We start from the raw sequence: 23962 nt of genomic DNA, 5'->3' as shown, positions 1-23962 counted from the left end.
GCTCAGAGTTACTGTGGCTTTAGCTGGTAGTTCTAATCATTCTATTAATGCCCGTGAGGAAAGTCCTTCAGAGTTAATTTGAGCTTCATCCTCAACTGGGCTAAGAGGAGTTGTGGCTGCTGACTCCTCAAGGGGCACCAGACTAGCTTTTAATTCCCATGCTCCTTGCCTTCCAGTTGACTAGTGCTTTTCTGGCAGCCCCTCCCCCTGTTTTAACAGCACTATGGGACTGAGCAGCAGGGGAAGACTGGTGATGTTCCCACTGCTGGAGAATATTACTGCACTTGTGTCTTTCAAATATTTAAACTTTGTGGTTATTTTTGGTTGTGATGGACTAGATTCCATATTAGGTAGTCGGAGTTCAGATGATTCTCCTGCTCCGTTGAATAAATATTGATCTTTGAGAGGTGACTGGATTAACAGTTTTAGTCTCAATCAGAGGTCTCTTTTTCTGCCGACTCTGTGTCACTACCAGACCTTTTGTTTTACCAGAGCGCATTGTGCCGCTCTATTTAGTTAGCAAGTAGCTCGTCTTTGTAGCTGAAGCAGCCGCTACGTGGAGTTTTATAAATCCTTATCAGTCTTGTCTACTTTATGCTGGACCAAGTCTCGCATTCTGTAACCTTTGTATCCTTTAGTATGCAATGCGTGTGACCTAGCAAGTGTTTAGAGAATTTCTGGAAGATTTAGTGAGGAGTAGCCCGAACTCGCACTGCTCCCAGTTAAGCAAATTGCAAATCCTGGAGTGCAGCTTTTATGGTTGGTCACAATTTGACTGAGTCAGAAAACGAAAAGTAATTGGGGTAGAAAAATATGACAAATGCTCAATTACTCTTGGGTTGGGCTGGCGCCATGTCAGGAATCAGCAAGTGGCCTTGAAGGTTCCAAAGTTAGATTGGGTTTGATTGTGAGCAAAGGTACTGATACTGGTTGAGGGATGGGGTGGGCTTGCCGGCCCTTCAGTGGAGCGCAAGCTGCACCAGCCTGAGTGCCGGCCACTTCCGCGCTAAAGGCAACGTGGCCTATTGCTTGCCCCCCGCTCAGCCTCCGATAATCCACAGCAGTCCTTAGATCCCAAATTGAAGAAATTACCATGGGATTTGTCATAGATTTCAATGCTTACACTGCTTCCCACTTTCTCTCTCTGCCTCTTGAAGCCCTTTGGAAGACAACTCACTGCCCCTGCACCTGCTACTACTAGGTTTGCATTGCAAGCTGTGGGCTATGGGCAACGAAGGCAGCCGGCAACTATAGCTGCCTGAAATCACAGGCAGCAGTAACGGCAATGGAGGTGGCTCATTATGGCGTCCTATTGACCACAGACAGTAGGAGCAAAGGGAAGTAGAGCGGTCCATGGGGCAATCAGCGGAGAAATCAGCAACTCTGGCAGCAGCAGTCCGCGGCCACCTGAGCACCTCTTGGCAAGTTTAGCCATGATTTTGTCAATCCACAGGTCTGCGGGACCAAGTCCAGGTGCCCAAATGCATCCTGGTGCTTGTCAGCATCTCTCCTTTTCGGCGTTTCCTCTATCACCCGGGACGCGGCTCTCGGCTCGCTCCTCCCCCTTGACATGTGCTCGTTCGTGCTCATTCAAATCGTAAAGGTAGTAAGAAAATCATCTTATATGACCTCAACAACTTCTCTCCAGTTTCGAGATCCCCCTTCTTTGCTAAAATACTGTAAAGCTATGTTAGCAATCCAATTAATGACTTTGTGGGAACAAGCTCCTGGATCTGGTGCAGTCTGGTTTTAAGGGTGGATGCAGCACTGAAACCACTCTTAAGTTGATGAAGTACTGCGCATCCTAACAAAGAAAACTTCTGCCACTTAATCTTACTTGTCCTCTCCGCGGCTGTTGACATGGTCAATCATAAAACACTCATTCTCACTCTAAAGGATCACATGGACTTCAGTTACAAAGTCTTTGTTCTAGCCCCATCACTCTTCAGTCTTTAACAGGACCCCTTATAGGAAATTATCAGACTGCCTATCAATATGCAGATGACACGAAGCTGTACATGAAGGTTACTTCCCCTGATGACATGATAATATAAATCACTGATGAGGTTTTTTGAGTTTTGTCCCCAGGTCAAAATGACAAGCCACTCAAATAATATAGACAAGACCACTTGAAATGTTCAGAAGTGAGAAGTTTAAAGAGATAAACTTCACCTAAATAAAAATTGTAAGTAGTAAGGGAGACATAATAGAGATATTCAAATTAGTAGTGAAAGACATTGAACCATCGATCTACACAGAAGTTTAAAAGTCACATGTAAATGCAAACTATGCCATCAAATGAAACGTGGCAGTAGGTTTCTAGCATGGATGAGAGAGCATCAGACAGCAAAGATAACCAAAATAAAAGTACCCTTGATCTGCTTTCGACCATAATGCTTTAAGGGAGTACTGGTGCAATATGCGAAAGAGAGAATCACACTATGTGAGATATTTAAAATGACTTCCTATGAGCAGAAAGGACGTCCTACACCAGTTGTCTGAACCGGTGATACGCATAACACCTTGTTCGGTTTTCCACCATGATGCATTATGGGAGGATTGGCGCCACATCCCACAAACACAAATGCCCAAGTTCCTACCCCCAAATCCACCTCCACTTTCACTCTTGCCTCTTCCTGCTCTCATTCCAGATGGAGAGCCATTCTCCACGAGCCAGTATCCTTCCACATACCCAAGAGGAAACTCCGCTCCGCCGACCTCGCCCTAGCAGAGGTCCCCCGCATCCGCAGAAGCAGAACAGGCGGGAGAGCCTTCTCCTACACCACAGCCAAGACCTGGAACCAGCTCCCTGAGAACATCAGACACTCCACGACACTGCACACTTTCAGGAAGGACCTCAAGACCTGGCTCTTCGACTGATCCGGAGCTGCTGCCCTCCCCCCCTAGCGCCCTGAGATCCTCACGGGTGAGTAGCGCGCTCTATAAACCCCCGGATTGATTGATTCTCTATTGAAATTCTTCACTGCCCGGTTTTACTCCCTGGCAGGAGCATTTATTACCCAACAATACAGCCTGTAAGGACACTGTAAAAATGCAACTCCTCTTCTAAAACAACCAGTCATACAGACATTGCTGCATAATGTGAAATGCTGAGGAATATTCAAATTATTCACTGATCGGCACATTTTAGAAAATGTCTTGCACTACAATTTCTTGAAATCAGATACAGCGGAATCAGCTGCTTCTTGTAAGAGCTACAAGTGACGATACTTTGAAAACATACAATTAAACCTGTAGTGGAAAATTTAGAAAAAAATCTAATTAAAGGGTAACAGATGCTGGAAATACACTGTGTTTTACAAGCTGTGCGTTATATGACATTTTAAGTATAAACCTCCACTTCTGGATATCTAACGTATACAGATGTACTTGACAGCTCTAACCTTGCTATCACAAACAAGCCAATGCAGAGTAAATGCATTACTTAATAGTGTTTCTCAGTCCAATAAAAGTAGATTTTGTAAATCCCGTCTCCTAGACGCTGATAATTTCACCATTTTGGGTGATCTCAATCTTCACTTTGATGACCCGGCATGTGCCACTAGTGCTGCACTCATCTTTGATCTAGCAGCTATGAATAATCTGCTGCGTAATTTGGGTTGCACTCACGCCGCTGGCCATTTATTGGACCCTATCTTCAACATCAGCTGCCTCCCAGCACTTCCAGTTCTCTGATCTGATCATTTCCTGGTGGGCTTTCGGGTCAATAAAGTCTATTCGAGCCCAGTCCTCAACGTGTCTGGCTATAAGCCAAATTCAAGGAACTGAGGCAAACTAAATATTGAAACCTTTAATAAGATCCTATCTGAGAGTACCCCCATACCCAGCCACATTTCGGTAACAGACGTGGATGCCATACATAATTGGATACTCAATTCCATTGATGTTTGTCTCCCATTTTCAGCTAAGAAGGTGAACAATCACCGGCCACTTGGTTTTCTGAGAGTTTAAAAGTGGAGAAAAGTAAATGCACAGAGTCTGAGAGACGCTGGAGAAAGAACTATGCCCCAGACACAAAATTAGCCTATAAGATGGCAAAAAGAAACTACCACACACTTTGTAAAGCTGTGTAGTGAGGGCTGCAATTTATATACATACTAAGTTAGCATAACCGCGTTAGATGTAGAAAGCCATCTTGCCACTTTTGCTGCTTTTGCAAACGACACTGCAGTTACAGGTTATTATTTGAAAAATGCTTGCTCGCCTTTTCTTCACATCCCTAGCCGTGAGCCGCGACCTTGGTCTGAACATTGTGTAAAGAAACAGTCTGGGTCGCTAGACGGTGCATGTTTTTGGGTTCAGGTTAATCGGCCCACTATTTAGCCATAACACGCACACAGCTGCAAATACCTGAGAGTCGAGCGCTTTTAATATTGCAGGCTGCATGTTTGACACACACATTCTGAAGAAGAGCTTTCCCAGGAGCAGTGCACACCTGATCCTGTGATGTGATTCAACTAAGCTGATCTTTACGGTATGGGGTTCCCCATTCAAGCCTAGAGACCTTTTATTAATATAATAATATTAGTTTACTAGCGAAAGGAAGGTGGCTGTATTCCACTGTCATTTGTAATATGATCTCTCCTTTCATTTTTTATGGTATTGTAACAATGCTGATGGTTTTGATTTTAATCATTTGTCTGCTTATGTAAGCCAAAGTCCTGCATCTTAGGACACGAGGTTTATAAAATAAACTCTTTAAACTTTACCGTGCCTCTGTTTACTCTTGTTGTGGACTGATATGAGAATAATACCAAACAGGTATTTCTGATTCCCACCATTCCTGAGAATACACTAAGTCGCTTGTTCTGGGTTGTCTATACATTAGGACCGCCGAGATAAATACGATTAACGAATGGGACACTGATGCTGGTCGGATAGGGGTTCTGGGTTCTGAGGTGAGTTCTTGGAACACCACAATTCACTGAGGTCCTGGTTTCCTGCGCATAGTTCTGTGCATGAGCAGAATCCCTGCAACAGCTGCGCGTGCGGAGCACGTGACCTCTACTATTTTGAAGGCATAGAGCAATGCAAAAACATCGTTCAAGCTTGATAAAGAACTATTGGGCGCAGCGTGCCTACCCAAATCTCCGGATCTCACTGAATCACAATGTGATGATCTTGCTTTAGATATTAATTAGATTAGGCGATTTGTTTACCAACCAAGACCATCAATATATGGACTGTGGGCCATTCCTGAGGAAATTTATATTGGAAGATGAGCAGTTATGCATTTGGGATTCACTTCCTGTGTGATCAGAAGCTCTATATTATCACTTTCTCAAATAGATTTTTTGGATGGTCTTCACGAACGTATTCTGACATTTAAACAGTTGTGAAATCCGTTCTCTGGACTTTGTTGAGGTCTGTTAGCTTTGCCCTTTAAGATCTGTCCTGTGGATTTTAGCTGGCTCTGCAACATGGTTTCTACCTCCAGCGCAAATGGCAGTCCCTCTGACAATAGGTGAATGGGTATGCAGATGGGTAGAGCTGGTGGTGCAACTGTGCACAGTGCAGCAGGCCCACTCCAATTAAACACACCTTTTTGTGAATTGTGCGAGTTTGGGGCGCACAATCACATTTTTGTACTGCTTACTTCTGGTGCACTTTTCATGTCTAGGATTACACCCTCCAAGCTCAGGAATGCAGGTACTATACTTCTACTGTCTGACAAAAGCACAACAACCGCCATCTTGCACCATTACAAACCCAGAGTAATCCCAACATTGACCCCATCCATGGAAGCTTACGGTGTCCATGCCACCAGGAGAGTCTTTAGATAGTCCTCTTTGTACACCTAGCTAATGGAACCACTGTTAAACTTTAAAGGCTTTAATGCCTCGAGAAAAACAGACATACATAACAAGGGCCCTTCAAAGAAACAAAACAAAATAGTGACTCTGGATCGAAATCTACCTAAAACGTTCCCCTTTCTTCAACTCTTCCACTTAAATCTCCCTAAATTTGCCCCTCCACATCAAAAATGAGCTTATCAAACCAAGTCTTCTTTCTTCAGAACAGCCTCCAAGTACCACTGTCCTCCTTGTGCTTTCACCAATGAGGTTAATTTGCATCAGTTTAAATTGATTTGTTCACTGAATTGAGGTCTAGGATCATCCATTTCAAACTTGTAGGCTCTCCAAGTCGATCCATCCTCGCTTTTCAATAAGCTGGAGTGTCTGATGTTCCGGAATACCAATCTGCGTAAATCTTGACTGACTTGCGTGGGAAGAGCAGGTAACTCGCTAGAGGTGCCACTGAGCTGTGATGAGGCCTGGGTAACTATTGTGGAACTCAACAAAGTCCCCTGGGGACGAAGGACTTCACAGTCAAATATGTAATACATTATTTCAATAATCAGAACGCTAGCTTTTTAGGTCTCGCCTGAGCCAGCGCTTTAGCGCTGCTCTCGCGAGAGCTTTTGTAAATGGGGGATTTGGAAGTGCAAACTAGTGCTTTGCAGGCCTCCAAATACAGTGCTTGTGCACCGGGCGCGCGCACCATTTGGCAGCCTGCATGATCGCTTTCGGCCGCTTTGATGTTCTCAGTGAGCCGCGCGGCCACTGAGAACATCTAAGCACCCGAAAGTGATCATGCAGGCTGCCAAATGGCGCGCGCGCCTGGGGCACAAGCACTGTATTTGGAGGCCTGCAAAGCACTAGTTTGCACTTCCAAATCCCCCATTTACAAACTGGCAGTGCAGAGTAGCGGGAGGACCCGACCCACTTAAAGCCCTGGGTGCAAGTCTCCATTTGCTTTAATTTTGTGTTTTTCTGCACAATTGTATCCCGCCCAGTGAGTTTCATTCACAACTTGGCGTACTCGATGGAGCACAACAGAAGCAGACAGAGTCCACACAAAAAGGATAATGCTATTTCCCATCAGCTTAGCTCAGTTGGAGTCGGCAGAATATTGCAGCAGCAGACCAGACTCAAAATCGGCACCTCCACGCCCTTCTCTGTGGGACATTACCCGCGTGTTCCTCTGAGCTCACTAGCAACTCCTAGCCCGCGCTAAACACTCTCACAGCTGTTTGTCAATAAACCTTCAATGACGCTGGCAGGTTAATAGAGCCAGACCCTGTAAAGACCGAGGCAGCGAATTAGCTAAGTGGACATTTATACACATCCCCTGCCCTACCTCCTCCCAGTCTGGGGGGAAGTGTGTATGTTAAAGCTGTGGCCTAACGACCAGAGCTTCCGACGTTGGAACTGGGGAAACCGGTTTGAGTCTCGGCGTCGACTCAACATCCTGTGATTCTGGGCAAAACACTTTTTTTTGGGCATATTTATATAGCGTGAACTCGACCCAAGGTATTGGAGCGCTTTACATGAGCACCGTATTTACATTACACATTCAGGCACGAGGAGATTAAGTGATTTGCCCAGAATCACAGGATGTGGATGCGACCTCGAGGCTCGAACCCTGGTTTCCTGCACTAAAGTCGGCAGTTTAAGCCGACGGACCACATCCTCTTAATCTCCCTGTGTTTACAAAAATGAATGTGTCCTTGTGTAAAGACTAATTGATGCTCATTTAAAGCGCTCCCATACCTACGGGTCGAGTTAGCGCTAAATGAAACTGCACAAAAAACAAACATACTGTGCTCTCAGTCAGTCCACTAAACTGAAGTGCGATATAGGTTTAAAGATAACCAATAGCAACAGTGTTGTCACCTTAATCTTTGCATCCAACTCCAATCTCTGCCTCATTTAAAGCAGGGAAGAATCCATACATCCTTTATTCTTATTTATGAGTGGAATGCAGAATTGGGATGGTATTGAAGGCCATTTTTTTTTTTTAAAGTACAGAATTTGCCAAAGTTTTCCATGACACAGGTGATAAGGATGCAGACAAAACTTACAGCCTAATATTATATTTCCACGCTGTCAATATTACAATTTTGGAATATATTATTGACATCAGAGAGATACAAGCATTGGCATAGCCAATAGGTCTCGCTTTTGGGACCTTATAAGTATGTTTACTTTTGCTATAATCGCGGCACGTAAAGCGTGGGTGCCGCGATTATAGCAAAAGAAAAGAAATAGATGTTTTTTTCTATTTCTTTACTTTTGCTATAATCGCGGCACCCGCGCTTTACGTGCCGCGAATATAGCAAAAGTAAATATACTTATAAGGTCCCAAAAGCGAGACCTATTGGCTATGCCAATGCTTGTTGTATAGTGGACTGATGAAAGGGAGTACCCGTCTGCAAGGGATATGGAGCTCTGTGGACCATACCAACCTATAAATCTGCTAAAAGCAGATTATAAAAAATTGATGAAAAGTTTTGTTATCAAACTTTCTGCCATATTCTGTTGGCTCATCCTTCCTAATCAAGCTGCCCTTATTCCCAGCAGACCTCTAGCCACACACAGCCATTGGAGCCAGTGGATTATGACCAAGGTATTTTGACTCTCTTGGCTGTCCTTTTCCTATGTGCAAAGGAAGCTTTTGGCTTAGGGAAATGAAAATCCCCTGCAGAATGTCGAAAGGAAATGAAGAGTGTTCCCACCCCAGCTCATCTGGTTATTCATGTCTCTGTAATAAGGAACCAAGACAGAATGAATCATGAACGGTGAAAATGTACATAGATCTGGTATCGAGAGAGGGTACCTTCAGGACGGTGCCCCCTTTTTTCATGTTCTCTAGAGCCTTTAACAAGACCCATTATAAACAGCCCTGTGTTTAGAGCTAGCTCCATATTTAAGAGGGTACACCAAAATAAGACCCTAAATGGGCGATGTCACTATTTTTTAAACCTAATTATTTTAATAATACTAAAATATTCCCTTATTAAATATTAATTCCTCTCTTTTTTAGAATCCAGAGAGTACATAGTTGAATGTATTAATGCCCCACATCAGGTAGCCATGCATCTGGGTTCAGATAAATATATTAATATGAATAGCCTGAATTATGGTTAACTGCTGCAGAAAACCAATTATAATTACGATGTTTGGTGGCACATTCCACTTTTGGTGGTTGGGCATGTAAATCTGATGAAAATGGTTGGTCTGCATCTATTTTTAGGCATTTATCTGTTTCCCATAATTTGATAACCTTTAGTAACTTGGTTATCTAACTTATTAAAGTAAGAATTGGTCCACCGTACCACCCAAAGTCAACTGTGTGGTGGCCTGAGTGAACGGGGCTGGTCTCACCTTAAATTCAGGACACTGCCCTCGCACAGATCATCCAACAGCTGGTAGTCATTGGTGTCATTTTCAGTCTAGTACTGTCTTTCTAGAAAAGATTTTTGCAGATACTGCCCTACTTAGCTATGTATTCATGTTTAAAAATGCCTAAACACATTAAAAAGATGAAACCCTGTGTGTGATATGCCACGGGTATGGGAGCTGGGACAAGAGGCTGAAACCTTTGTGAGAAGGATGTATTCCATTATGGAAAAAGGGCTGAGCATGGGTTGGAGAAAAAATTAGAGAGGTTACTTTAAAAAATATATATATCTTTCCGATGCTATATCAATTGTCTTTTCTTGTTTTTGATATAGCAATTTGGCAGTGGCTCACAGGGTATTTATTTCACAGGTTAAGGACAAAGTGAACCACCCCACCACCCCACCCTGGAATACAAAATGAAAATCCGGATGAGGATTTAGCTATATACCTAATGTAACGTGACTCTCATAGAATGAATTAATTAGATCCCTTAGCAGACCTGTTAGATTGCCATTGTAGGGGGATTATAATAGAGTACGCCATTCAGAATCTGGTGTCTATTGGGTTCTAATAGGCACGACTTTTGATTGCTGAAAAATGGCGTTCTGCCACTGTCACTAATGTAGCTAAATCGACCTAGAAACATGACTGCATTATGGTATTAAATGTGTCTCAGGCAGTACTGCTGCACTTGCCAAGCTGGCAAATGTCCCTCGCAGCGCACTGCCTTAAATCCAAATGGAAAAATTTGATCCAAATTCAAAAAAGTTGCTCCAACATGTCATTTATTTCAAGACATGGGTCGTAGTACTTTCATTAATTCATGAAGTATATTTCTCTCATATATCAATCCATGATAAAATGCTTGAGAAACACCAACATATGTTTGTTTAGCCCCAATGCATTTCAGGCACTATCCTGCCCTTCGTCAGGGGGTTATCTCTGGAAAGAAATGAATGGCGAAATGAGGCACCAACGTTCTCAAAAGAACTATAATCATGTGTTAATGTGAATCGCTAGTGCTCTGAACAGGTGTCTCCAGTGAGCATGCATATGTGTACACTTGTGTGATGGACTATCCTCAGTTGTCTTTAATCGTGAATAAAAAGCGCTCGCTCAGTGTGCTGGAAGTCAATAAACAAAAATTCATGATAAAACGTGCTAAAAAAATTAACCATGCAGAAAGCAGAGGTAAAACTAGTAAACAACGTGTAAAAAGCAAAAAGGTTAAACAAAAATTACGAGATAAAACGTGCTAAAAAAATTAACAATGAGGAGGGCCGAGGTAAACCTGGTAAACAACGCGTAAAGCGCAAAAAGGTTGAACCTCAACCGTATCAAAGCCTAGGTCTCTGTGTCTTTTTCGCCCATTGAAACTCCAGAATCCCGACCATTAAAGAAGATGAAGCCCAAGTCATCCGGCATTAAAAAATTAAGAGAATTATACACAGCTCCGATAGATGGATGATTCTGTCTCTAGTAGGGTTATTAGTGAATCATAATGGGCCGCCACATTTCTTACTTAAGAAGTCACGTACTTTGGGCGACTGGGAGAAAGACTTCTACTGGTCTATGTTCAGAGAAAAAGCTGTATATGTGGCCCGTGGTTGCCCTAAGAAGTGGGCTCGTGTGTGGGGCATGTGGAATTCATATCGTGGAGATATATGTCAGCCACCTTTCTCCCCCTTTGGAGATGACCCCCCCTCATCCTAGACCTTCTAAATGACATTTTTGTACTACCTGATGTAACCTACTGTCAACTTGTGATCCCTTTCTTACTCCTCTGTAATGTGACTGATATGCTGGTGCGGATTAATAAAAAGCTTTACAAAAAAAAAAAAAGAAGTTACATACTTGCAAATACTTGTAAAAATTCGTCCAATCTAATTCATATTGTTCTTTCAGATTTAAAAAAAAAAATTTATCGGAAAGGGAATAAAAATCACCGAGTTTGGACAGGCCTTTATCTTACCATTTTTTGATTATTGGGTCTTTAAAAATTTCGGGTAGATTAGAGTTGTTATAAATCGGTGTATAATGATTCAAACGACCCAGTCCTAACATTTTATGGACCGCTTTCATGGCTTTATAACCAACAGCCAACGTCTTAAAACGTACCTTCTTATAATGAGAATCATTCAGAAACCTCCAAGTCCATCCCCAAGCATCTTTGCCCATTAGGAGTTCAATAGGTGTAGGTATGTTTACCAGAAGGTTATCTATTGGCTTGTCAGAAAAAAGAGTGAGGTTGTGCAAAAGAGTGGTTGCCCAATAGTAAAGTCTGATATTTGGAAGAGCCAGTCCGCCCCCGTCCTTTAGTAAGGAAAGAAACGTATATGCTCTTCTAGGTTTGTCATAGGCCCAAACAAATCGAGAAAACAGATCTTCGATCCTTTTCAAGCAATTGATACTAAATTCTAGCGGGATGGCTCTTATAAGGTACAAAAACTTAGGGATAAAAAGCATGTTAATTATATTGCATCTGCCAATTATCGAAAGATGCAGATTGTGTAGTCGGGTTAATTCAGGTTTAATTTTAACTATCAGAGGGTCAATATTGCAGTCGACTATCTTTTCAACACTGGACATAATATATACTCCCAGATATGTAGCCCTTTCTACCTGCCTGGTGTCTTCACCCATACTGACATTCTTGCAGATAATCTGGGTTTAATATCTGTTAAGGTAATATCCTGATAGAAGTCCATATCTAGCCACCTCTACTTCAACCTCTGCCATAGATGTTTCAGGATTAGAAGTTACTATAGCAATGTCGTCAGCATATGCCAATACCTTCATTTCCCAGCCGTGGGTGATAATAGAGCTAATCCTTTGATTGGCTTCCAGCACTCGTAAGAAGGGGTCGATATATAAGGCAAACAGGAGCGGTGAGCTCAGACATCCCTGGCGGGTACCTCTAGTTATTTTGAAAGTATCAGTAAGTGCGCCATTTAAAAATAGTTTTGCGGTGGGTTGAAAATATAGCATCTTGAATGCCTGTATAAATCGTTGGCCTATCCTAACCCTTGACAGGAACTCCCATAAAAACGGCCAGGAGACCCTGTCAAAGGCCTTCTCAGCGTCAAGTAAAATGAGTGCTATTGGGTCTCTAGTAATATGGGCTGCATCGGAGAGTGAGATAGTTCTCCTGATATGATCTACGGTACTACATCCAGGGATGAATCCACGTTGCCTAGGTGATATAACTTTATGTACTACCCCTGCTAATCGAACCACTAGAGTTTTGGAGTAAATTTTACTATCCGCATTTATCAGTGTTATAGGGCGATAAGAGGCGGGATCCAAAGCGGATTTATGCTTTTTCATAAAAACGATTATTTTAGCTTGCGACCATGATTCAGGTGGTCTCCCCCCTTAAAAACATGTATGAAAAAATGTAGTATGGCCTCTTAATTCAGTGGAGAGTTTTTTTATAGTATTCAGCTGGGATTTTGTCTAAGCCAGTGGCTTTACCATTAGGGAGGCTATTGATGCAGAGCAGAGCGTCCACCCATTGAGGAGGCTTTTCAAGTTGAGCCTGGCCATCTTGAGATAACTGCTCTAATGGAATTTTGCTTAAGTAAGTCGTGATATCATTTAGATGAGCTTTGGTGGTTTCATGATATAAATCTTGATAGTAGGTAAGAAACTCTTCACGAATACCTTCTGAATCTGAGAGTATTGCCTGGGGGGAGTCTTCTACTGCAGTAATAATATTCCGTGTGGCCTTTTGTCTTGCCCTAATCGCGAGGTGATGTCCGACCTGCTCGCTACATTCATACGCTTCCTTTCTCCAAATCTCCAATCTATCTGCAGCCCTTTTAGCGATTAATTCCATGACCGCTGATTTGGCTGACATTATTTTTACAAGTGCATTTGCAGGGTCGTCGCCGTCCCTGAGCGCAGTGATTACGTTTTCTTCTGCAGCGGCCAGTCGGGTTTGCAGATTATCCAGAAGGTGATGTTTTTCCCTATTTAAGGCAAGCTAAAAACTCAGTGTCTCTCCTCATATTGCAGCTTTAAGTGCATCCCAAACCACTTCAATCCCAGTACTGACTAGATTTTCCTTGATAAATTGAGGGATTCAGTGCCTCATATGTTTACAGTATTCATCATTTAGAAGTAACGATCGTTCGAAAGTCCAGCTAGTAATATCTCTATTGACCACTGTTACCCCTCTTATTTCCAGTAATAGGGGACTATGATCTGCCACAATGGGCGGGGTCTTTTCTATTGTGCACAAGTGAAGAATAGAGTGAGATGTAAAGATACAATTTAATCTCACAAGCTTATTATGTGGAAAAGAATAGAAGGTGTGGCAATAATCAGTGGGATGTTTTGAGTGCCAAATATCAGTGAGTGCCTGTTCCCGACAAAATCCTTAGAGCTTTGAAGACCTTAGGATTCCGACCACTATAGCTCCAATTTTTATCCAAAGTTATATTCTGATTAGCGGGCCGATTTATATTAAAATCGCCACAAATGATAATAGGTAGAGACCACTCAGCCAATTCATTATTCAAATAATCAAAGATTGCAGGGTCATCAACGATACTACCATAAACAGTGCATATAGTAAGTTAATCTCCATTTTCCCAATGCCATTCCATAATAACCCACCTCCCATTTTGATCAGCTAATGTACGTATAAATTAAAGCGAGCATTTAGCTAATAATATTACCACTCCCACGTGCCCTGGCACTTTGTGGTGTTGTCCCTATCACTGTAAAACCAAGCGAGTCTAGAAGGTGCATCTGTGTTCTATCGATATGCGTTTCCTGCAAGCATAGGATATCCGCTCTAAGTAATCGAAAGTGCAACCGCAGTATTGCGGCATTTCTTAGGATCGTTTAGGCCACACACATTAATTGTTGCTATACGTAATTTACTCATTACGTTCTATAGAGTTATTCCAGTTCGCATACCCACAGAGCAAATAGAAAAAAGAAATTCGAGTCCTCCCTCTTGGTGCCAACCCCTTCCCCCTCCCTGACCCTACCCCACCCCACCCGGAACCCACCCACCACCTACCACTGAGACTACCTGGCTCTGCCAGAGCCAGGGTGATGTCATCTGACCAATCAGGGCCCCGTGACCCCCCCGATCTGACCCCCGTCCTAAACTATAAGCTCTATCTGTGCTGAAAACCATTTGTGTTCATTTAATCATGCTAAAAGTCCCCTAAATTTCCCCTCCCCGCGCCCTTTTGAAACATGAATCCTTAAATGCTGAGCTTTTTAGTGTTTAGTTGTGTCCCTTGTTGACTCTGTAATCTCCTGCAAGTAGGATTGGGCCTGGACTTCAGAAGTGAAACTACGCGCGGCTCCCTTGTAAATAACTTTTAGGCGTGCTGGATTCTGTAAATATACAGTTGCTCCTATTTGTTGCAAAGGGGAAAAGAGTTGCCTTAGCCTCCATCTTCGCTCAACTGTGGCATGAGCGAAGTCCGGCATGGTGAAAAAGGAAACTGCATTGAATTCCCTCTTGCTTGTTGGTCTTGCTAAATCATAGAGGGTTTGGCGAAGGAGAAAGTTGCCGAAATACACTAACATAGTGCGAGGGTACTGCGCTGAGGACAAGAGACGTTTGAAAGGTGTTAATGGGAAGCGATGAGCACACTGTATCTCCTTATCCCAGTCCCAGGATTGCATCTCGGGAAATGCGCCTTTGAGAAGCATGATCATATAGGCCCTGTGGTCGCTCCCTTCTACTCCTTCCGGAACCCCAAGGAAGCGAAGATTGTTGTGTCGCATTCTATTTTCTTGTTCCTCAATCTTCAGAATTAAGTCCTTGACTATACCTTCATGCTCGTCTCCCTGTACTTTCAAGGAGGAGACGTCTTTCTCAAGGTTCTCCGTGAGCACTTCGACTGACGGCATTCTGTCAGCAATTTCAGCGCACGTGCGACCTACCTTTCTTATTGCGCCTTGTAGCTTTTGTGTAGCTTGTCAATTTTTTCGATTGTCCAGCTTAACATCTTCTTGGAAGCTCTTGATTGAGTGTAAAACGTCTGCAAGAGTGGGATCCTCCTTGCTTCTGGAGTTTCCAGGGTTTCCGGGGTTATTACCCCCCGAATCGCCTTTAGGTAAAGGGTTACCACCGGAACATACAGTATAGTCTGAAGGAGTCACTAACTGAGAAGATGAATAGTCCCACCTAAAATTCAGCATTACTTCCTTGATCCGTTATCCCCCCACTCTTGCGTCTACTTCGCCTTTTCTTTTTTCCCCACGACTTCTCCTTCTGTGCTGCGATCTTCCATGAAGCCTCTGAGTCCGTGCTACTTCCCCGGTCATGTCTCCCTCCATCACTGGATGTGGTTAATCCAGTCTCATACATCTCAGATTCATATGTTGTGGAATGGATTTTTCCCCTTTTGTCAGGTGTCTTTATCTGTAGATTTGCTGCGCTGGCTGGGTTCCCTTGTAGCATGGCTTCCATATTTAATGTCTCCTTGACAGTAGATTCATTTTCGGATGCACTTATGTCTAAGTTTGAAAGATCCATTGGGGAGGCATTCTCTACTTGTTCTAATCCAGCATCTGTAGCTAGCTCTCCGGCTACACCTGAATTTTCTTGCGGTGCAGAGTTTGTAGAGACTGAGGTTGGGACTAGGATTTCTGAGACCATCGGCAGAGGGTCTGCGGAGTCTTGTAGCGCCACCCCGGCACCTTCAGGGGGTCTGCCAGACTCGGTTAAAGTGAGCTGGCCCTCAGATGCAGGCCCTGCAGCAAGCTCGGCGTTTTAAGTTTTTCCCTCCATTGGGCAGAAGATATTAGATATTAGGGGCTGAGAGCTGAGCGTTTGAGTAATAGCAACAGGCTTGTTTTTTTTTTTATTTGCAGTCTCTTTACTTGCTTAGCCGTTCGATCAGTTCTGTCTGCAGAGTTCCCACTTTCTACCTGCACCCTGCTTTTCGCCCCCCGAGTTTCCAGGCGTCTCTGAGGAATTTCGAATGTTCCGGGGTGACTTGGCTGTGTAGCCGCAGCTTCTGATACGACAGGGGATGACTTGTCATTATTTTTACTTTGGACAGTTTTCGCCCCCCGCCCCGTCATCCTTACTTGCTTGCCTTCTGTATCCTGGGGACAACGTATCCTCTGTCCCCGGTTTCTGTGCTGGGACCGGCTGCAATGCCGAGAACTTCTCTCTGTGCCTGTACTGATCAGGATCTGGTGGAAAGTGTATAGAGTTACGTCAAAGTTGCGCGTCGTTGCGAGCCGCCGCAGGGCAATACGGGACGAGGATGCTAGAGCCGAGCAGTTCTTCGTCAGTGATCCTGCCAGACGTGTCGATGTCTCTCAGTGCCCTTTCCGATCTCCGAGCCAAACAGATATCACTGTAATCCTAAGGCAGCCCTGCTGATCCAAGCGATGGGGAATATTTAGCAGTTATGAACCAGGTTAGATTCAGCGTCTTGTGCGCGGATGCGGCAGCATATCGGAGCTTCTTAGTGTCTGCTTAGGGGTCAGAACGGCGGGGCTCAATCGTGGAGCTGCTACTCGGTCGCCATCTTGTCTCCTCACACAACAACCCATGTCTTGAAATAAATGACATGTTGGAGCAACTTTGTTGAATTTGGATCAAATTTTTCCATTTGGACTAAAAGCAGCGCACTGCAAGGGACATTTGTCAGCTTGGTAAGTGCAACAGTATTATATTATTCATACACCCAGGTTTAGAGGGTGATACCTCGGTGCACACCGCCTCAGCATTTCTAATTACGAATAATGTTTGGATTAAATTGTTGGCAGAGAATATGGTGTGCAGTTTCCAATACCTGTTGGTCTCAGGCAGTACCACAGGTTTGATAAAATCTGGGACTATGGATGTTTTAAAACTGCATGAATTTGTGGCTGATGGTGTAAGTAGTGTATTTAGGGCTTTGATTTCTGTCTATTAATCTCTCATCGATAAAACTATTATAAGAGTAATTAGCGCTTAAACTCTATGGACAATGCACATTTTGGTGTTTTCCCAATGAATAATATAGACCGAATTTTGCAGTCCACTAAATATTTACATTTTTTTACGTTCACTTACGCTTATGTGGCACAATGTTTTTCTCTCCCTCCATTCCTGTCAAATACAGATAACTGCAAATATTTGTCATTTCCTCAGATGTGGGTTTCAATCTGATTGTAGATGAGACTCTATCCTATTGGGCTCTTTGGGTCAATAGTAGAGAATAGTTGCTTATTGTTAATTTTTATAGTGTCATTCCTTTGTGATTGAGCAGATCCAACACCACCATTCTGAAAGTAGCGGTCATGGCTGTAAGCACTGCAAAGTGCACAAAGCTTTACAAAACTGTGCCTGTAAAGAGATCCAGCACACGCAGACTGAAAGTATGTTCCATAATCAGTGTATCAATCACGGTAATCATGAGGCGATAGTGACTGAACACTGGAACACTAAAGTTAAGACAAAATCCATTCAAGAATTTGTGAAGAAAGTAGTGACTTCAAAAACCGGAGATGCTGTCTGATCTCGTTAGCAGACAATCAAACAGCAATCAATCACTTAATGAAATCAACACTCCTCCATGCACCTATAACAGAAACATGTTTTATATTATTACAAATGCAATAGGAAGCATAGGGAACCTTGAATAGATAATTAGGCGGTAACTACAGCACCGATTTACAAAATTCCCAAGTAATTCAGCATTTAAAAGGATCCCTAAACTGCAAAGCATATTTACGTAATTTAGCTCCGAAAATTAAGGAGGGGGAAAAAGCGTTGCCATCTTCCAAAGAGAAGTGTTTGGAGGCCCAACATGAATATCCATGGCTTAACTTCATTCAGTTGAAGTAAATGATGTGTCATTTATGTCCCAAAAAGAACAAGGTGCTTCAAAACATGCACAGCATGCAATCAATACTTTGCAAAGGATGTTGTACTTAATGGTCTCAAGTGACAGATATTACAATTAAATTAAAATCAAATTACTTACATTTAGAGTAGTCTAAAACTTTAAGAGATCGCCCATTTTAGCATCATTATTAACATTCTCCAAAGGTTTTATCTCATGATGCACTGTCAATTCTTTTTCGCTGTTGAGACAGCTTCATTTTAGCTATAGGCGTCTTGACTTCTCTTAATTATTATTAAAAAGCTCTCTCTTAGCTTTTACATATGATTGGAACACTATAGATTCCTATTACTTGGTGCCCTTTGTATCTGTTTTGAAAACGTTAACTTTTCCAATCAGAGGTTTTCTAAATTCCATACATCTCAATAGCTCAAAAACAAACAATTGTTGAGTTGGCATCAATTCCCTAACCCGTGATCATACGGGCATGGATGGATTAGCTTTTTCCATATTTAAAAGCCCCCCCTTATCGGAACGCCCAGTCTTAAACATGAATATATTGATTGACTGTCAGGGATTACATAGCATCAATGCTACCATCTGGATGGTAATCAACTTTGGTAAACGGATTACAGCTCTGGAACGGTTTCCAAACTGGTCTACACCTCAAAACAACTTGGGTGTATTTTCAAAAACCCTAGAAAAACTATAATTTTACAAAGGCCTGCACCAACTGGGAGTTCTTTAGCTTTTTAGGCTTTCATTTTACGTTTATGAGATGGTTTAAGACAAGAAACTTTGAAGATCAGGAAAGTTGGTGCTTATTAAGAAATCGAAGACCAGTAAAATATTGAGGGCAGATACAAGAGGGTTGAATTTCTCTTCTGCAATGCTGCTGCACAGCTCATATACAAAGCTGCTGTCCAGTAGTAATGCAATTGTGTTGTCTTGCACAATGCAATGCTGTTGTTTAATCCTAATGGATTGTCACTGTAATATGAATGCAATGCAATAAGGATGTATAACACTGATGCAATATTAATGCATATCAGTAAAGCAATGCTCTTGTCAAACACTAATGTAATGATGTTGTCTAAAAGTAATGCAATGCTACTATCCAACGCTACACAATAATGGTGTGTACCACCAGCGCAAAGCTACTGTCTAAAACCAATGCAGTACAACGTAGACGTATAACACTAATGCAATGTTAAGGTATAACACTAAGCAAGGTTTTGTCTAACAGTAATGGAATGATTCTGTCTGACACTAATGCAATACTGATATGTCACACTAATGCAGTGTTGGTTTCGAACACTAACACAGTGTGTTGTCTACTCTAATAACACGGCAATAATTTGGTGTAACACTAATATAGCTACTCAGTTTGAGAGGAGGAGCGTCACCCCACTGGTTAAAATGCCCTTCCATGCCCCAGAATTGAAAACTAAAATGGTAATAAAGTTGGTTTATTACCATTTTTTTTGCAATATAACCCAGTCCTGACGCTCGTGTCAAGATGGAGGTGGGGCTGCTGCTAAGTGACAGCAGCAAGGAGGAGGGTTGGCAGCTTCGGCACTTTTCGAAGTGTGCATGTTTATTGGGCCGGCCGTCTTGCTACGGCCAGCCAGACATGCACACTTTGAAATCTATAACCCTTAAGACAGCTTTGTTAGTGTAAGTGCAGGGCTCCAGTGTTCTAGGGAGCAGCGAGTGAGGCCGCTCCATCCAATCAGGGCATTGCTCTCACAGCATAAGCAATGCCAGGATTGGTTAAGCCACTACTCAAGGGCTCGCACTGCAGGAGGAAGACGTGCAGCGAGTCGGACGTCTCGCAGGTAAGTGTTTTTGTTTTTTATTTTTACCCACTCCTCCATTTGCCCACCCACCGCTCCCCATAGATGCCAGCCGCCAATGTAATATAGTATCGTTTTTCAACTGTATGAAATGTTGATGTCTAACACTGACCCAGTGCTGATGGGTAACTTTTTTTTTTTTGGAGTGGGCAGAAATGTCCACGTAATTCCCCCTTTCAGTCCTCCACGTGTCCTAACAGCTTCCTCTTCAATAGTTAAAATGCTATAACATACTTGGTTGTGATCCTCGGCAGTTGATCTCTCTCAGTGTATGTTTGAGACAACACACAATGGGTTGCAAGCAATAATCGCTTAAAGTGCATCGTTTTTCTGCTAAAGAGACTAAACATATAGCGGAGTTGACATCAGTCAGCGTGCTTTAAAATCTTTAGATCCATGGCAGGTCCTACCCCGCGCCCCCATCACCCCTCCGCCGCGTTGTTACTCGCAGTCTTAACTTACCAGATCTTGGCTTGAGTCCAAAAGGAGTTGTGCTGTTCCCAGATGGGGACATCGTTGGCGTGCTGTCTTCAGTCTGCGCGTTTCATGTGGAAAGAGAAAAACAAAAAAGTTATGTCTGTGGAGCAGCAGCTGTAAACATTCAAACAACTGCCAGGGATATTTGACATGGCGGAGGCGATGAAACAGCAAGTCAGGGCAGGTGTATTTACGTAAGAAGTGGCTTTACATTGAGCAGGCGTTCAGAGTGGAAAAAATAGGTCATTTTCTCACTGAAATGAAACTTCATACCCTATACGAACTAGGTGGATGAATTAAGAAGCAATAACAGAGCCAATATGTTTGACTTTTGAATAGTGCCTTTATAAGAAGGTCACACAACATATAAATAAAAGCGGACAGAGCCACCCATTCTATTCTGGCAGGGATGCACAATATACAAACATGCGTACATGCACAGAAAGTAAATGGACAAATGCATTAGTGTGGGTTTATAAAGGATGGGATTATCAATATGGGTGAATCTCTATAGCAACAGTTTTGTTTGAGTGAGTGAGTGAGTGGATGGATGAATGCATGGGTTAATGAATGGGTTGATGTATAAATACATGAATGTGGATGGATGGTGTTGGATAGATAGGCATCTGGACCATGAAACAATGCTCTCCAGATTTCTGTTGAATTTAGTTCCTTAAGTTCTTCAAGTGCACCTTCAGACGCCCTGCTGCACCAACAACTTTCGTGTTCATGCCTACCAACGTTGCTTACACATTTTACACCTTCTGATCTACAACTACTGTTGCACTGTGTGGTCAGTGGGCCTGCAAATTCGTCACATTTTGATACTATGTTGCTCCTGGCAGAGAAGCATTTTCAGGGCATAAGAAATGTGGTTACTGGTTGGGGGGGGGGGGGGGGGGAGGGGGGGGGAAATCCTTCTTAAACAGCAACCACAATTCTTCTCAGGGTGAAGTCACAAGCATACCATAAATCAACCTGTGCTCAACCCTTGGGTAGCTTGGCACAGAGCAGTCAGACTTAACTTAGAGGCAATGTATAAAGTATTTGTTCAACACCTCAAATTGTAAAATAGTGAAACACACCACAAAAGGGGCCCACAACAGTATTAGAAAAATAGAGCGATTTTTAATAACTGAAACAAGATCAAAGCGACACAAATCCAATTAGTAGAACCAGAAATATTGAATTTTAAAGTTTTTAGAGAAAATAGAGACAAAAGGCGTACAGCGCCAACTGTGGATATATGGCATCGCTGGACCAGGAAACAGTCACAAGTTCAGGCCGATGATGATTGCGCACAGGCCGGCTACATGGACTAAGTTAGGCCTGCTGAATGAGGACCTTAAATCCTGGTTTGTGGAGGATTGAGTGGATCCGGGTCGAAGACACGAGGCGGAAGCGATGCAGTGGTTCCGAGATGCAGCAAGTCTGCAGTGCGAGGTCCTGGTGCCTCCACATCTAGGATCTAGTTAATAGGACTTGTGATGTGAATTCCAGTGTCGAGGATGCAGTGTGAAGTCAGGGTGATGCACAGATTCCGTAGAGTTTTGAGGCTGCGATGTGGAGTCTGATGTCGTCATCAAGGCTGCTGTCTACGAGGGATGTGAGGGCCTGAGCCGAGGATGCATCGCACAGCGGTGGCTGCGAAGGCAATACGAGCTGTGGCAGCAATGCAAGTCTTTGCAATGGGTCCAATCCACACAGCAGAAGTTATGCGTCTGTCCTGTTCAGGGTCCACAGAGTCTGGTAAGCACCTTAAGCCCACTTCCAAGGGTCCAGGACTGGGGTGGCACCACTTGGCAGGGTAGACTCACAGATGGAGAGTCCAGGTGCAGATGTAAGGTGGCTAATAGGGCTTCAGATCAGGCCGCCAGCCAACTAGCCCTTGGAGTTACTCTGGGTTCAAGAGATGCATGTCCAGTTCTTCTCATCCAGCCCTTCTCACCCAGTCAAGAGGGAAGCAGTTCAGCACAGCAAAGCAGGAGCCCAGCAGAGTGGCAGTCTGTCAGCAGCACAGCAGTCCTTCTTCCTGGCAGAGTATCCACAGGTCCAGAAGTGGTGGTGTATGAGGTCCTTCTTTTATACACCGTTGTGCCTTTGAAGTGGGGAGAAGCTTCTAAAGGCATGCCTTTGGTGTACACAGATGCCCTGCCTTCACTGCCTTAGCTCCAGACTAACTACAGGGGGCATGCAGCCCTTTTTGTGGAAGCAGTACAAATCCTTTTCATGTGAAAGTGAGGCTTTGCTCAGCCCCTCCCTCCCATCCTGCCAGTGATGGTACATCCAGTCACACCTAAGCTCCCATTGTGTGTGGCTGTCTAGGAGTAATACACAAAGCCCAACTGCAAACTGCACTCAGTCATGTGACCAGACATAGGCTGCAGGTTTCAAATGGCTAAGGCAAGAAAATGCCAACTTTCTAATAGTGCACTTTTCAGAACTGTAATTTCAAATCCAACTTCACCATGAGTTGGAATTTTAAGTTACGATTCCAGGGACACCAAACATGAACCAATTATGTCTTACAATTTGGAAATTACATTTATAAAATGTAATAAGGCAACTCCAATGTTATCCTATGGAAGAGACAGGCCTAGCAGCAGTGAAAAAAGAATGTAGGAGTTTTTTACTACTAGGACATGTAAAACTTCAAAGTGCAGGTTCAATTTTTTATAAACATTGCACCCTACCTTCTGGGCTGTCTAGGGCCTACCCTAGGGACGACTTGTATGTATTAAAAGGAAAGTGCAGACCTGGCAAAATTGCCAGGTCGAAATGACAGTTTAAACACCGCACACATTCTCTGCAATGGCAGGCCTTGGATATGTTTAAAGGGCTTCTTAAGTGGGTGGCACAACCACTGCTACAGGCCCAATAGCAGCATTTAGTTTACAGTCCCTGGGTACATGTAGTACCATTTTACTAGGGATTTATACGTAAATTAAATATGCAAATTGGGGATAAGCCAATATTACCATAGTTTAAGGAGTGAGCACATGCACTGGTTAGCAGTGGTAAAGTATGCAGGGTCCTAATGTCAGCAAAATCAAGATCAGTAAAAATGGAGGAACAAGGCAATAAGTTTGGGGGAAGACCATCCTAAAGCTGACAGCTCTAACACCGGGTTTGGTCTTGTCTACGGGTGCGCAGGCAGTGCAGTCAAGGGGAGCCAGATACCTGCCTTTCTTCATGCACATGCTGAGAGCTGGTGTGCAGGCAGTGCTACATTTTCACAAAAGGCAGTTTTAGTGTGGCTCTCTTTGGTCACACCCTTGTTTGAAGCCTTCTCTTGGTGATTCTGGTTCCATCCCTGTGCTTAATATGGGCCCATTCTTTGTTTGCTTTGTCCTTGAAACAGGATGGTACACAAAATACCTTTCCAAATCTTATATAGCCTCCTCTGTTAACCCCTTCTGTGCCCATGACGTGCTGGACTCGTTATGGAGCACAGTCGCGCTGTGCCCATGAGGAGTCCAGCACGTCATGAGGCATTCCCTGGGGAATCCCTCTAGTGCAGGCACCAGAGGGATTCCCTTTAATTAAAATTAGCCTCGGGAGCTGGGGAAGAGCTTCCCCAGCTCCCGAGGCCCCCTCCCCCTTTCAG

General features: G+C 43.4%; 1 protein-coding gene across 3 annotated transcripts in view; it reads right to left on the bottom strand.

The window, feature by feature from the left end:
* The window catches only part of LRCH1 (leucine rich repeats and calponin homology domain containing 1), a 633328-nt gene that overhangs the window by 174915 nt on the left and 434451 nt on the right, over positions 1-23962 (bottom strand). For all 3 annotated transcript variants that reach the window (XM_085621846.1, XM_085621844.1, XM_085621845.1), the window contains exon 15: positions 20341-20413. In XM_085621846.1, coding sequence (XP_085477972.1) covers positions 20341-20413 — 73 coding nt within the window. The remainder of the gene's footprint in view (positions 1-20340; positions 20414-23962) is intronic.

The sequence above is a fragment of the Triturus cristatus genome, chromosome 8 (genome assembly GCF_964204655.1).
Source record: "Triturus cristatus chromosome 8, aTriCri1.1, whole genome shotgun sequence".
Taxonomy (NCBI): domain Eukaryota; kingdom Metazoa; phylum Chordata; class Amphibia; order Caudata; family Salamandridae; genus Triturus; species Triturus cristatus.
The sequence above is the reverse complement of the archived record's forward strand: the minus strand, read 5'-3'. Positions and strand labels throughout refer to the sequence as shown.